Source organism: Dama dama, chromosome 31 (genome assembly GCF_033118175.1).
Source record: "Dama dama isolate Ldn47 chromosome 31, ASM3311817v1, whole genome shotgun sequence".
Taxonomy (NCBI): domain Eukaryota; kingdom Metazoa; phylum Chordata; class Mammalia; order Artiodactyla; family Cervidae; genus Dama; species Dama dama.
This window is the reverse complement of record NC_083711.1, coordinates 8,590,158-8,606,117: the sequence shown is the minus strand read 5'-3', so window position 1 is coordinate 8,606,117 and position 15,960 is coordinate 8,590,158. Positions and strand designations below refer to the sequence as shown.

The following is a 15,960-nucleotide window of genomic DNA, read 5'->3' as shown; positions in this document are numbered from 1 at the left end:
AGACCCCTGCTCGCGCGGATCCGCGCGGGGCGCTCTGGCCGCCGGGAGCCGGGGGACCCCCGGGCCGCGGTTCCCGAGAGCGCCGGCGCGGGTAGGGGGCGCCAGGAAAGTCCCGGCGGCGGGCGGGGTGCAGGGGCGGGGCGCGCGCCGGGAGGGGCCGGGCCCGGGCGCGGCGGCCGCGCGGGGCGCTCCTCCGCCCCGGGACGCTCTGCCGCCGCCGCCGCCCGCGCCGCTCGGGAAGAGGCGGGCCCCGCGCGTGCCCTGCGGTCGCCATGGCCGCCAAGGCGGCGACGTGAGCGGCTCGGCGACCCCGCGCCGGGGCCGGGCTGCGCCCCCAGCGCCGCGGAGCCTGCGGCGCCGGGAGCCCTGGGCCATGCGGCGGCCGCCGCCGACACTGCTGCCGCCGCTGCTCGTGCTTCTCAGCGGCTTCGGCGCTGCGGCGCCCCCCGCAGGTAAGCGGGGTCGGAGAGCCCCCGAGGCCGGCCGGAGGCGGCTTCTCGCGGGTGGGAGTCCGCGGGGAGCCCGCAGTAGCTGGGAACCCACGGGAATCCCGATTGATTGGGGAGGGGGGTCGGTAAACAGGGGTGTCCCGATCGGGTGTGGTCCGCGGGGAGGCAGGATCAGTGATCGGGTGGGCTCCGCGGGGAGCCCTCGGGGCGTGGGAGCGCGAAGCGGGTGTAGGATGGTCGCGGGGGGGAATTCCAGGCAGTCTCGGGCGGCGAGCTGGAGCGGCGGGAGGACCCGCGGGGCCCGGGCCGCGCTGCCCTGCACGAGTCTGGACACTCTGTAGCTGCTTCCCTCCCATCCGCGCGCCGCCGGCCCCAAAGCTAGCGCGACTCGACTCCGAATGTCTCCAAATGAGCAGAGGAAAAACCGGATTCTGGGCTCGAGAAGAGGCCGCTTCCGCCGGCCACAGATTCCTTTTCCCGACTGCCTGAATGTAGCGCTGCCTGGCCTGTCCTTCCTGGGGGGGCCGCAGCCAGAACCAGGTCCCGGGCCTGCTTTCCTCGCAGCTTCGTGCCAGGAAGGCCGGCCACCGGCAGGGATCTCTGTCCTGGGGATGGTGACTGTACCTCAGTCTTAACTGGGGCCGGATGCATCTGATTAGCGGGTGTGAAGTCCAGGTGGTCATTCCCCCGGGATCGGATGGACTGCCAGGCGGAGGTTGGGGGGAGTGGGTCGGCGGCGCAGAACCCAGAAATGTTGCCTTGCGGTGGGCAGGGGATCAGCTGGGGATCTAGCTCTGTTCCCATCTGGACAGCCCCTTACCTAAGCTCAGCCTCCTGCTTACCTCTGACGCTAAGTGACCATGCCTATGAGCCAGGGACAAACTACCAAGAGAGAGAGACAGAGAGAGAGAGACAGACAGACAGAGAGACAGAGACAGAGAGAGAGACAGAGACAGAGAGACAGAGATGGAGAGAGAGACAGAGAGAAACGACAGAGGTGGTTGTGTGAGGACATTCTCTGTGTGCATGTCTATGAGTTTGTGATTTGCTGGCTTCTTTCCCATGGAGTGACTAATATCATAGTTTGGGTAACACTTTAAAAGTCTCAAGAATTTAGAAGATTTCTCCAGCTTTGATTGTCAAAGTGTTGTTTGATTTTGTTTCTTTTTATCAGCATCCATTGCAAAGCCCTTAAACTCCACAGATCCTGGATAAGGGAAGCGTTGCATAAGGAAGAGTATGTGTGTATGTGTGAGTGTGTGTGTTTGTGCGAGACAGAGAGAGAGAGAGAGAGTGTGTGTGTGTGTGTGTACTTGCGTGCTCCCTGATGTCCGACTCTTTTCAACACTTTGGACTGTAGTGTCTCCTGCATTGCAGGCAGGTTCTTTACTGCTAAGTCGTTGTGGAAGCACTAAGAGTGTGATCAGTTCAGTGCAGTCGCTCAGTCGTGTCCGACTCTGCAACCCCATGGACTGCAGCATGCCAGGCCTCCCTGTCCATCACCAACTCCCAGAGTTTACTCAGACTCATGTCCCTTGAGTCGGTGATGCCATCTAACCATCTCCTCCTCTGTCATCCCCTTATGTGCTCCTAGTTAAATGGCTCTTTCCTCCTGGGAGCTGGACAGATGGGTTTGTATCTTTACTCTGCTCCTTAAGCTTCGAGTCTTGAACAACCTACATTTGCTCCTTCCCTAGGCTTCCTTCAAATAAGATTTGTGCTTAGTCACTCAGTCGTGTCTGACCCTTTGTGACCCCATGGACTGTAGCTGGCCAGGCTCCTCTGTCCATGGAACTCTCCAGGCAAGAACACTGGAGTGGGTAGCCATTCTCTCCTCCAGAGGATCTTCCCGACCCAGGGACTGAGCCCAGGTCTCATGGCTTCTGGACCGCAGGCAGCTTCTTCACTGCTCAGATGAGAAGGCAAAGGGCAAGCCCAGGGGAGCCCTCGGATGAGGTTCGGGTGTTGGGAATTGCCCAAGGTGGACCTCTATGCTGTGCTGCTTCTGACTAGTCTGTGAATTGTTTGTGATTTGTCTGCTGTGGTCCAGAGGTTGATAGAAGTATTTAGAAAGTTTGTAATTTAATATTGCCACAACACCCACAGACAGGTCCATCTTTCTTTCTTTTTAATATTTATTTATTTGGCTGCACTGGATCTTAGTTGCAGCATGTACACTCTTAACTGCAACATGTGAGATCCAGTTCTCTGACCAGGGGTTAAACCCAGGTCCCCTACACTGGGAGCCCAGAGTCTTAGCCACTGGACCACCAGGGAAGTCCCAGGTCCATCTTGCTAGTGATTATCTTTTACTGTATTCTGCGAAAGTTTGGGTCTGTGTGATGCACTGGAAATAAGCTAGTCCTTCATCTTTTTGCGAAGCACCACCATGCTATACTAATCTGTTTTTTGTGACTATTTGAAATTTTGCATAATAAACAGTTAAAAACTAACTGGGATATTTTTAAGAGGAACTCTTTGTTAGCCCAAACACAAAGTGAAAATATTAATAGCAATTATACAGTAAAAGGATAGTTAAGCAGAAAAACTTCCAGACCTTTCCATAACTTAATCCTGTGTCCTTCGGTAGGCATGTAATTGCATTTATTGTCAGAGGGGAGAAAAATACAAGTATTGGAAAGAAAAATTTTTAAAGGAAACTTGCGCCATCTACCCCTTAGAGCTGTTATGGGCTCCCTGGTGCTCAGACTGTAAAGAATCTGCCTGCAGTGTGGGAGACCTGGGTTTGATCTCCTGGGTTGGGAAGATCCTCTGGAGAAGAGACTAACTACCCACTAGCATATTCTTGTCTGGAGGAGAATTCCACGGACAGGGAAGCCTGGCATGCTGCAGTCCATGGGTTCATAAAGAATCAGACACAACTGAACAACAACAGTAAGAGTTGTTATAAGGATGACATATGCAAAATGTCAGACCTGACCCAATTTGTAGTAAATGGTCATTTACTTTAGATAGTAATTTGCTTTAGATAGCATTTAAAGTACAGTAAGTCAACACACTCTTTAACAGTTTAATTACCCAAGTGTTGAAGAATGAAGGCTTCTGTTTGTAATTGTTCTAGTTGCTGCTTATTTTCTAGTGGATCTGAATGTACTTAGGCCACAAAATTCTCTTACCGTGACTTGCTGACTTGAACATCCAAAACTTCTCAGAACTTAGAGACCACTGAGAAAGACAGTAAATCCCCAACCACAGAAAAAAACCATTGCAAATTAATGTATATTAAATAACTCCTGTTTGTCCATAACCTCAACAATGGAAAGTAATACATAACAGAAATGTTTGGGGGCAAACTCTATAAATGAGCATAATGGCCACCATTTATTGGGCTGCTCTTTTAACTCAGACAAGCTGTTAAGTGTTTCATATACATTTTCTCAGCCATTCTTTTGAAGTAAATAATAGTTCCATTTTGCTCCCTAGGAAACAAAACCATTCTTTTTAGGGAGAGACAAATGGTCTAGGTAGATAAGCTGATATCCAGTATTTACAGACAAGACCAACTTCCAGGTTATGGGTGAGAATTCGGGGAGTTTTTTGGTTTTGTTTTTTACTTCTCCTCACCTGCAAGGTACTAATTGGAGATGGGATCACTGATGTTCATCATGATGACCCATCCATGGAAGGATCCGGAAGGGTCTTTTTTTTTTGTTTTGCATATTTTTATTGGAGGGGAATTGCTTCACAATGTTATGTTGGCTTCTGCCATACAACAACACCACGAGTCAGTCACCCTTCTGGGGGAGGGGGTTTCAGGAGGGAAGGGGTCTTCGATTGTCAAGATTAAATGATTAATTCTGATATTAGTAGTACTTTATTATCTGTGTGTGATATGTGTTAATCAAACTATGCTATTAAGACTCAGGAGAGCCTGTTCTTAAAAATGTGTCAAGATTAAATGATTAATTCTGATATTAGTAGTACTTTATTATCTGTGTGTGATATGTGTTAAGCAAACTATGCTATTAAGACTCAGGAGAGCCTGTTCTTAAAAATGTATAAAATCTCAAACACCTGGATCCAGGGTGGATCGGAGGTAGCCAGCTGGGGCAGGAAGGTGGAAGAGGAGGTATGATTGTACAGTAATTGTCCGGAAGACACATTTGGAATCTCCCCAGGTCCTCTCTTCTTACCATTAACAGCTAGTGAACCATTGCCCCAAAGACCATGGAGGAGGAGGCAGAGTGGGGCTGTGTACACCCTCCTTGGGACTGTGAGCTTTATCTTGTAAGAGCTGGGGTGCCACTAAAGCCTGGTGTCCCCCTCCCTGGACTGTGTTAGTTTCCTGTTGTTGATGTAACAAATGACCACCAACTTGGGGCCCTAATATAACACAAACTTATTTGTGCCTGGCATCTTTGCGTGAGATACCTTTGCCACAAGCATTTTCAACCTCAGACGTTTTCGCTGCATGACTAATTGGCCATCAGGCAATTTTGCCGTAATAGATAAAATAACTGGCTGACAGCTTGGTTTGACTGTTTGGTTTCAAGTGGTTGAAATGTGAAAGTCTATCTTCGTTAGTGAAGTTGCTGATGGCTTTATCAAGCTGACAGATGATGATGACGTGGGTGTCTTATGAAACACACTACCCTGGAAGAGAAAGAGGCTAATGGCCCTAATTAAAGGTGCAGAGTTGAACCAATGCTTCCCATAGAGCTAAATATTTATCAACAGACATGTGACAGTATGCCAGGACACACAGTCCAAAGCTCAGTTACAAATATGTGTCCTAGTGTTTAGAAGCTGACACCTTGCTTAATAAAAGAAGAAATGTCAGTGAAAAAGAAAAACCATGAGACAAATCAATAAGCAAAAATAAATTTGTATATGTATATATAATATGATAAACAAAAGACTTTGAAGACTAGTACTTCTTAAAGCCCACAAAATAAAATCAGTTGTTTGCACAGTATTGCTATTAGTCTACATACATTTTAAATGTATTCAAATATTTTTCATTTTGCAATAGTCTTTTAAATTTTGTTTATTTTTCATGTTTCATTATGTCCAATGTTATATCTCTCTTATTTTTCATTATTTTAGATAAAATTTACTTTTATCAAAGTAAGATTTGTCAAATTTACTTTTACAACTTACATAAGCTAAATTGCCTTATGGCTGATTAGTTATTCAGTGAAAATGTTTGCAATGAAAATGCTTGTGGTAAAGAAGCTTATGGTGAAGATGTGTGTTAGTCACTCAGTCTTGTCTAATTCTTTGCAACCCCAAGGACTGTAGCCTGCCAGGCTCCTCTGTCCATGGGATTTTCCAGGCAAGAATACTGGAGTGGGTTGCCAGTTCCTTCTCTAGAGGATCTTCCCGACCCAGGGATGGAACCCGGGTCTCCCACATTGCAGGCAGATTCTTTACTGTCTGAGCCACCAGGCATATCTTAAAAATCACATTTAGGCAGCAGTGTATGGTTTGGTGTCTGGTTTGCCTTTCATTTGTGGCCCTATATTTGCCCCTCACTCCATCTCTAGGAGAGATGGTATCATTTCATTTTTCATGTGGAAACTGAGGCTCAGGTGTGTTGTGGCAGGATGCTGTGGCATGGCTCTTGGTGGCAGGATTCCATGGCTCTTGGTGGCAGGATCAGGATTCCAACTAAAGCCTTTTGTCCAGAAATTCTCTTCTCTTCCCACAAATCCTTTGTTAACACCATTGACTGCAGGTGATATGGCCCTAAATATATGGACCCTTTAGAGCCATCCAGATAAGTCCAGAGTTATTCAATCCTTAAGGAAATCAACCCCGATTATTCATTGGAAGGACTGATGCTGAAGCTGAAGCCCCAATACTTTGGCCACCTGGTGCGAAGAACCAACTCATTAGAAAAGATGCTGACGCTGGGAAGGATTGAGGGCAGGAGGAGAAGGGGGCGACAGAGGATGAGATGGTTGGATGGCATCGCCGACTCAATGGACACGGTTTGAGCAAAGTCCAGGAGATAGTGGAGGACAGAGGAGCCTGACGGGCTACAGTCAATGGGGTCACAAAAAGTCAGATACTTAGTAAGCGAAGAACAGCAAGCAGATTGGACCCACTCCCTGCCCCAGCCTCTTCGAGACCAGAGAAAAGGCAGGACTTACACATAAAGCAAGAAAGAGAGCTTGAGCTTAGCCTGGGTTTCTCCTGGACAAATGCAGAAAGTGGCCGCTTAATCCTTGAAGGAGAGACAGCAGGTTACTGGCCTGCAGCCCCGGAGTTCCCCAGGCCGGAGGAGCCTGCTCCTCCAGCCCTGGGGGATGGGACAGCCCCCAAGTCTGGCAACACCCAGCCTCCCTGGAGCTCCCGTTCTAGCGTCTGAGGAAGAGGAACCGGTCACGTGGTGCTCCTGCGGGTCTCGGCAGCTCACATGAAATTAACCCTCTCGCTCCTCCTAAGAACCCTTTGAAGTCTGCACGGTGATCATTGCCCTTTCTCAGATGAGACGACCGAGGCACAGAGAGGTGAAACAAGGTTCTGCCAAGAGCAGGAGGTTCCGCACCCTAAGGTCCTGCAAAGAGCACGGGGCTTTGAACCCAGGCAGTCAAGTTCTGGTCCTCCTCATCCCCGCCGCACCCCGCCCCTGCACGGTATAAACACGGGACCCAGGTGGTGGGAAACCCAGGGGAAAAGGGAAGGGGGGATCGGGAGGCAGGAAAGCGCCTTGATAGGGTGGCACTTGCGCAGAGCACTGAAGGGAGTGGGGGAGAAGCGTGGCACAGGGAGAAAGAAGGCTCCAGAGAAAGGGGGTGCGAGCCCCACCCCCGGCGATCCCCTGGAGCGAGGAGGGGCCAGGAGGAACGGGCGTCCCTCCCGAGATGATGCGTGCGGAGCGGGGTTGAGGCCGCTGGTGTGAGTGAGTGGGCAGCCTCGGTTCTTCACCGGGAAACCCATAGCCCCGAGAGTCAGTTTCTTCTCTGAATGTGGTGAAACAGGGGATGCCAACAAACTCAAATTTGAGAGCCAGCCTGCAGGTCCCCTGGCCACACCTCCATGAAATGAAAGGTGCAGAAAGCGGAAGGCTCTGATGGAGACTCCCGACAGTTACTGAGAAGGCTGTCTTCCGGTGGGCTGCCGGGCCTGCCTGCCGGGTGGGCTGGAAGACCTCGGTGGTCCCTGGTGCTCCCCTTCTTAGTTGACTGTCTAGGTGGGGGCGAGGAGGGGGGTGGAGAGAGAGGGGACTCCTCCTGACTCCTTCCCAGGGAGGGGGAGGCAGGCAGAATGGTCCCTAAAGAGATCCCGGGCCTGACCTCCGGAGCCTGTGACCATGTTGCCTTTCCGGAGCCTGTGACCATGTTGCCTTATGTGGCAAAAGGGACTTGGCAGAGGTGATTAAATGAGGGGTCCTGAGCGGGGGAGATTTTCCTGTATTATTGGGCTCAGTGGGCCCAGTGCAAGAACAGGGGTCCTTGGAAGCTGGAAGAGGAAGTCAGAACCAAAGAGATGGCAGCACAAGATAGGCTCAGCCCAGGATTGCTGGAGCAAGAGGCCAGGAGCCAAAGAATTTGAGCAGCTTCTCAGCCAGGAAAAAGGCAGGAACCGTTTCTCCCCTGGCTTCCAGAAGGAAGGTAGCCTGCGGACACCTTGACCTTAGCCCGTGAGACCTGTTGTCTGACCTGTAGGAACAGTTAAGAGCATAAATCCGGGTTAAGACACTACATTGGCCTTCCCTGCTGGTCGTATGGTTGAGATTCTGCCTGCCTATGCAGGGAACATGGGTTCAGTCCCTGCTCTAGGAAGGTCCCACGTGCCGTGGAGCACCTAACCCACACGCTGCAGCTACTGAGCCCTGGCACCCTAGAGCTTGTGCCCTGCGACCAAAGAAGACACCACAGCGAGAAGCCCATGCACCACAGCTGGAGAGTAGCCCCCTCTTGCCACAACTTGAGAAAAGCCCGTGCAGAGCAGGAAAGACCCAGCACAGCCAAAAGTAAATTAATAGATAGATAAACAGATAAAATGTAAGGCACTATGTTTGTGGTCATATATTTCATCATCAGTAGGAAACTGACATAGACAGGGCAATGGGGGGGCTTCCCTGGTAGCTCAGCTGGTAAAGAATCTGCCTGCAATGCAGGAGACCCCGGTTTGAGTCCTGGGTCGGGAAGATCCCCTGGAGAAGGGATAGGCTACCCACTCCGGTATTCTTGGGCTTCCCTTGTGGCTCAGCTGGTAAAGAATCTGCCCGCAATGCGGGAGACCTGGGTTCGATCCCTAGGTCGGGAAGATCTGGAGAAGGGAAAGGCTAACTACTCCAGGATTCTGGCCTAGAGAATTCCATGGACTGGATAGTCCGTGGGGTCACAAGGAGTCAGACACGACTGAGCAACTTTCACTTCACTTCAACATAGACAGGAGAAAAGGTCTCTGAGATGCTTTGACGGGTGCCCAGCCCTAACCAAGCCCTCACCCCCTGACACCCTGCACAGCGCCTCCTGGAAGCAGGACTTCATTTCCTGAGCTCACTTTGGGATCCACTGGTCCATAGCAGCCTTGGTGAGCAGGTGGGCCAGTCTAGAAGAGCAGCCTCCCGCCACGCTGTGCCTTTGGGCCGGCTTCCATCAGGCCTGGCATGAGTTGGCTGGAGTGTCAAGGTAGCTGGTTGAATAAGATCTGGAAGGAAGGTCAGCCCCAGGCTTAGCTGTGAAAGTGATGGGCATTCTGTGAGTAAACAAGTGGCCACAGACGCCACAACTTATTTCTGCAGAAGTATGGCAGGCCAGGCTTTCTGCTGCTCTGGGCATCCTTCTTTAAGACTGGATGCATTTACTGAACATGAGTGGTTTGGATTTCCTGCTTGGAACTCTGGAACAGCCTGTTTTTCAGACTTTCCGGCTCTGGGTGTTTCTCAATCCTTTAGTCTCAGAGAAAGTCATCATCACCGTGTTTCCTCACGAGAGAAAAGTCTTCGCTGGTGGCATCTAGGCCCGTCCTGTAAATCACAGGTCATCCCAAAGAGGGGGAATTCTAATATTGGCAGTGGTTCCCTGCAGAATGTGTTCTTCTGTCATTTGTGGTTCTCAGACATCTCAACGTGCTTGCGAATTAGCTGGGAAGCTTGTTGAAAATGCAGAGTTCCTGGTCTGGGGTGGGACATGGGAATCTGTATTTTAGCCTCAGTGGTTATGACATTGGGGGAGTCTTTGAGAAACACATGAAGCCCAGAAGACAAGTCCTCACCCTCCCAGGTGTCTTTGGGATTTGCACACCTGGTTTGGGATGTGTGTGTGTGTGTACACATTTGTGGAGGTTTCCCAAATATTCCTTATATCAAAGTCAGGGTCTCATGCTTGTCCGGTAGCCATCAAGCTAATCTTCCCCAGAACCTTCTTCAGTGTACTATGGTTTATCCCCTATTCCTGAAGAAGAAACCGAGGTCCAAGCTCTTATGTTACCCCCACTTACTACAGGCAATCTCACCGCTGTGACCCGGGTTCAATTCCCGGTCAAGGAAGCCTTTCTCCTTCCTCTCCCCCTGCCACCTACCAACTCCCCTGCGGGACCATACCAGCCTCTACTTTCCTGTAGCTCAGATGGTAAAGAATCTGCCTGCAGTGCTGGAGACCTGGGTTCAATCCCTGGGTTGGAAAGATCCTCTGGAGAAGGGCATGGCAACCCACTCCAGTATTCTTGCCTGGAGAATCCCATGGATGGAGGAGCCTGGAGGGCTACAGTCCCTGGGGTCACGAAGAGTCTTTTGTTGTTCAGTCGCTCAGCCGTGTCCGACTCTCTGCGACCCCATGGACTGCAGCATGCCAGACTTGCCTGTCCTTTACTGTCCCCCAGAGTTTGCTCAAACTCATGTCCATCAGGTCAGTGATGCCATCCAACCATCTCATCCTCTGTCGTCCCCTTTTCCTCCTGCCTTCAGTCTTTCCCAGCATCATGGTCTTTTCCAACGAGTCGGCTCTTTGCATCAGGTGGCCAAAGTATTGGAGCTTCAGCTTCAGCATCAGTCCTTCCAATGAATATTCAGAGGTCATTTCCTTTAGGATTGACTGGTTGGATCTCCTTGCAGCCCAAGGGACCCTCAAGAGTCTTCTTTAACACCACAGTTCAAAAGCATCAATTATGGGATTAACAAATAGTTAAACCAAGATGAGAGAGTTGAGGGAACCCTTCATGCAATCTCCAGGGAAGAGAGCAAAGGGAACCCCCATGTGCCATTTCTGGGGTGAAGGGCTGTCTTTAGTCAAAGGCTAAAGGCGTAGGGGACGTGCAGGGAGAATGGGTAATATCAAGACCCCAGCCATATGAATGACATATTTTTGTAATCGACTTTTCTTCCCTTGACCCTCCCTGTCTCTCCCTTGTCTCCCCCTTCTCTTATTCTCGGTCCCTTTCAAGACTCCCTGGCCCCGCTGCCTGCTCCTCGAAACCTGAAGGTTCACCTGTACAATGCCCAGCAGGCGCTGAGCTGGGAGCCGGTGTACCTGGACGGCGACCCGAGGCCCGTGGTCTACCAGGTGCAGTATAAATAGTAAGCGATGTTTCTGTTGGCCTTCTTCCTGGGAGCTGGGAGCGGGGTTGTTACGGAACCTGAGGCCAGCGGCCTGTTCTTGCTCCTTGGCAGGACTGTAAGCAAAGTCATCAGAAGCAGGCAGTCCTCTTGGACTTTTTATTTTTTGGCCGCACCCTGTGCAGCATGTGAGATCTTAGTTCCCTGCCCAGGGATCAAACCCACACCATCTGCATTGGAAGCCCAGAATCTTAATCACTGGATCACCAGGGAAGTCCCTCTCCTGTACTTCTCAAATCTCCAAGGATGGAGATTTCACAACTTCCCCTCCAACCCCTCTGCTCATCCAAAGGCTGAAAGGACATTGACCCTCGGAGCTCAGCTGTCTAACTGCAGGGCAGCTTAGTTGTGTGGAAGTTGATTCATCAGTTTAAGGTGGAGATTGTATGAAAGGGCTTCCAGTCTGGAAAGGGCTTCCTGTCTGGAAAGGGCCAGAGGCATCTTTTGGTCTTCCTCGTCTTCAGGCTTCAAAATCTGGTTTATTTAGCGTTCTGGGCCAAATTTGGCCTAATAAGAAAGCTATTCATTTAATGAACAATTAATTCCCAGTTTCTAAGCTGGTGTTTCATTTTGCATTTTATTCTGGCCCCTCATTCTGTCTCTCACCTCTTGTTCAAGCCTTCCTACAGTTGACTATCACTTGATTTACCGTATAGACCCACAGAGGAAGGAGAAAGGCAAAATCCAAGTCCTTGTTTACCTTGGTAGATGCATTAAGTGAAGACCAAGTTAAAATTATTGTGAGACTCCCTTTGTGGTCAAGTGTTTAGGACTCCATGCTTCTAACACTTGGGGCAGAGATTTGATCCCTGGTCAGGGAACCGAGATCCACATGCCCTGAGGTGCAGTCAAAACAAACAAATTGTTGGCTAAGTCATTTTTAGATTACTAAATAAATAACAGTTTTAAGAGAGGGAATGCCTAGTGCTGGTAAGAATGTGGCTGGTGGACACATGCTGAGTCAGACTCAGTTATGAGCACAGCCCTCTTGAAAAGTCAATTCTACTCTTCATTTAGAATCGTGGGAATGTCCATACTACTTTTTTATCCTAGGCAGACAATACAACCTCCTATATCAGAAAAAAAGAAACCAAACAAGCTTATATTCATAAAGATGTACATTGAAGTGTCTATTCATGTCCATGGGCTAGAAGTTGGCAAACTGTGTCAAGTTAACTTGTGAATGATCCCTTAGGTGACCACTGAAAAGGGTAATTCTGTATCATATGACAGCGGGTGCAACTGTATCCAATTTGGAATGAATCTATGGTCAGAACAGGTAGGGAATGTGGAAAAATTACAAGTGGTTAACTTGTTAGAGGAGGAGGTTTCCAGATGACTTCTTTTTCATCTTTAACTGTTCAGTGTAACAGTATTTGCTTAAAAAAATGATGGCCTTCCCAGGTGTCACTAGTGGTAAACAATCTGCCTACCAGAACAGGGGAGGCAAGCTACCCTGGGTTGAGAAGATCCCTGGAGTAGAAAATGGCACCTAGCTCCAATATTCTTGCTGGAAAATTCCATGGCCAGAGGAGCCTGGCAGGCTACTGTCCATGGGACCACAAAGGTTCGGACATGACTGAGCACATTATAAAAATGAATTCTGAACTGAGATTTGAGGCCTATCTCTGGATTGCATTTATCTATTTCTATATTTCTATTTTTTTTTAAGAGAGATTTTTAAGGTGGTTTTAGTATTCTAAAATCTTTATTAAATTTGTTGTAATATTGCTTCTGTTTTACATTTTGGTTTTTTGGCCTCAAGGCATTGGTGATCTTAGCTCACAGACTGGGGATTGAACCAACCTCCCCTGCATTGGAAGGCAAAGTCTCAACCACTGAACCACCAGAGAAATCCCTATCTACTTCTTAAGAGATTGTAAATCTCAAACATGCTGCTGCTGCTGCTAAGTCACTTCAGTCATGTCTGACTCTGTGCAACCCCATAGACGGCAGCCCAGCAGGCTCCCCCATCCCTGGGATTCTCCAGGCAAGAACACTGGAGTGGGTTGCCATTTCCTTCTCCAATGCATGCAAGTGAAAAGTGAAAGTGAAGTCGCTCAGTCGTGTCCGACTCTTAGCGACCCCATGGACTGCAGCCTACCAGGCTCCTCCGTCTGTGGGATTTTCCAGCCAAGAGTACTGGAGTGGGCTGCCATTGCCTTCTCCTTTCAAACATGATCATCTGTGATAAACAGACCCGTCCATGAGGACCAGCGACATCATTTTGTGCCCAATACCAAATGAAAACGTGGGGCTCCTGGTTCAAAAACTTTTGGGAATTCAGGATGGCAGCCACAGAGCTTCAAGTCAGGAGCCCTCTTAGGAGTACAGCTTCGTGCCACTACACAGGTCACATGCCTAAAGCTGGCCCTGCTCAACCTTCAGTAAACAGTCTCCTACAGCGCGGCCCGAAGACTTCAGTAAGAGGAAGTCCCAACTGATTTACTGACTAGTGTTCGTTAGCCTTGATTGGGGAAGTACATTTATGAGTTGACAGAGTGCCTCTAGACACTAGAAGGATTTGTTAAAGCCTTTGACAGTCTCACATCACAGACTAACCTGTTCCACTCTGTTTTCTATTGGGAAAGTGTTCTGTAAGATATTTTTTCAGGTTAGAGGTTGGTTTTGGTAAAGGAAACTGCCGGGGTCCAGCCCCAGCAGGATCCAGAGGAACCCTCAGGATGAACGGCGTCGGTGAGAGAGGGAGAGAGACCAGACTGGGATGTGCAGCAGAGTCTGGCAGTGTTTTATTTTTCACCGTAGCCTTTATACCCTAAGTTGGTTCATTTCTAAGGGGCAGATAAGCACACAGACTTAGTTTAACATTATATCAGCTTGTCCTTCACGAAACCAGGTGTGCTCTGTATATTTTTTGTTTATGAGAGTCTTTTCCCTGAGATTTTTTGTACATTATCTTCTGGCCTTGAGCTTAGCAGAAAACAGAAAAGTGGCAGTCTCATGATACAGCAGGTTGTAACATAGTAGAAATGCAATCCTGTTAACATAAAAGTCAGTCTTTTTGCAGAAATTCTCAGCTAAATTTATCTAAAAAGTTTAACACACAAAGACTCTGCGGCTCTGGTGAGGCAGCCCCTGTTTAGCACTCCTGGTTAAAATTAACAATTATCTTATTGTTTTTACACTAGGGCTAAACTCTTATTTTTCTAAATCTTTAACTGTTGGGGTCCTTTAATAGACCAGAACCTTGTGGTACGGAGTCGACGATAAGAAAGTGAAAGAGAGAAAGAGAGAGAGAAAAAAAGACCCGGGGACCTAAGCTCTGATGGAGCAAAGGTGCTTTAATGATTCTTCTATGAGTATATATAGGCTGTGGTACAAGAAACTTCTTTTGGGAATGATAGAGATCAGAAAACCAAACGTACAGCAACTGTTACCAAGGGAACAAGGGGTAATGTTAGTCACAAGGTCAGGACACAATCCATATCTCAAGAAAGGGGAACAAGACTAAGCAGTTTTGTCCTAAAGAGAATGTTTACTAAAGGAGACCCAAGCCTGCCTCACACAATGACCTCAGTCCCTGGGAGCAGCGTGCTGTTCCGCTTGAAGAGGGACAAAGGACTCATGAGAGACAGCACGTAGGAATCCTCCCGTCAAACATTCCCTGACATTTAACTATATTAACAATAGTTTCCACTGCACAACCTCAGCACATTAACAGCAATCAAACGTTGATCCAATAACCACTTTTAAAACAATATTTTTTGTGTTCTCTAATAGGGCTTCCTCACCCCCCCCCCCCCCCCCCCCCCCCCCCCCCCCGCCCAAGGGCTCTGTGCCTATTAGGGCCTTTTTTATGGTTAATCTCTGTGTATAATGTCTTTTGGCTATCAGGCCTGTTGACAATTTATGGCTTGCACCTGGTGCAACTTTAAGCAACTTCAGTAGCCTACCCTGTCTTTTTTGTGGTTAATCTATTTTCTTTCTATTAGGTGTCATCTCCATGGGAACTAGATAGGATTACATTTTTACAGAACAGAAATGCAAAGGATTGCAAAAACAGCAGATATGACACAAAACAGGCTCTTAGTCTAAAAGTTAATTACCTGCAAGAAGTCACCAGCTAATCTCTATCTAAAGTATTTTCTATTAGGCACATTTGTGGCTATTTTATTTGTGGAGCCTTTCTCACCCTGCAGAGGGACCTGTGCTTAATAGTTTCTTTTGTTAGCGTACTGTGCTTAGGATGTTTAGAACAATCATGAGCATTTTTTTGCAATGGGAGCACGTATTTATCAAACAAGCCAGAATGCCAGCAAAAGGGTTTGAATTGAAGCATTTCCTTCATCCCTGGCCCCTTCATAGGGTACCAGCGTCCAGGAGATTTCTTAATTAGGGTTTTAAGTTGGTCTTTAATCAGTGAAAGAGGAGCAGGGGAGCTCTCGGCAGGCAACACAAGAATCTGCAGCAGGGCAAACAAGAACAACAGCAGAAAAGGGGGGAGGATACAGGGTGGGGTAGAGCCCGGGACCAACCTGGAGGGTCCCTTGTGTCCTGAACGGCCTTGCATATCAGGTCTTCTCCTCATGACCTCGTCATGGGTGGGATCTCGCACAATGGCTCCCGGCAGGAAACAGAGTTGAATGTGAATGTCCCTCTTTTAGGGCTCCAGTGGTAAAGAACTGGCCCGCCAATGCAGGAAACATAAGAGATTTGGCTTTGATCCCTGGGTCAGGAAGATCCCCTAGAGGAGGAAATGGTAACCCACTCCAGTATTCTTTTCTGGAGAATCCCATGGACAGAGGAGCCTGGTGGGCTGCAGTCCATGGGGTCACAAAGAGTCAGACATGACTGAGCTACTTAGCATGCGCACACATGCACACATCATCCCTGTTGGGAAAAGCTGAGGGGTCATGAAAACTCAAACAGAGGCTAATTTTCTTGTTTTCTTTTCAAATTACAGACTTGGTTGTGGAAGAGGGCCTTTGATTTTTTTTTTGCTGGTCTGTTTTTAGATAC

The 15,960-nt window shown here is 48.8% G+C and overlaps 1 protein-coding gene across 1 annotated transcript in view; it reads left to right on the top strand.

Moving 5' to 3' along the window:
* The first annotated feature begins 228 nt into the window (after positions 1-228).
* The window catches only part of IFNGR2 (interferon gamma receptor 2), a 35,475-nt gene continuing 19,743 nt past the window's right edge, over positions 229-15,960 (top strand). Inside the window, exons 1-2 of the mRNA XM_061134105.1 lie at positions 229-452; positions 10,809-10,941. Coding sequence (XP_060990088.1) covers positions 374-452; positions 10,809-10,941 — 212 coding nt within the window. The 5' untranslated portion in view covers positions 229-373. The remainder of the gene's footprint in view (positions 453-10,808; positions 10,942-15,960) is intronic.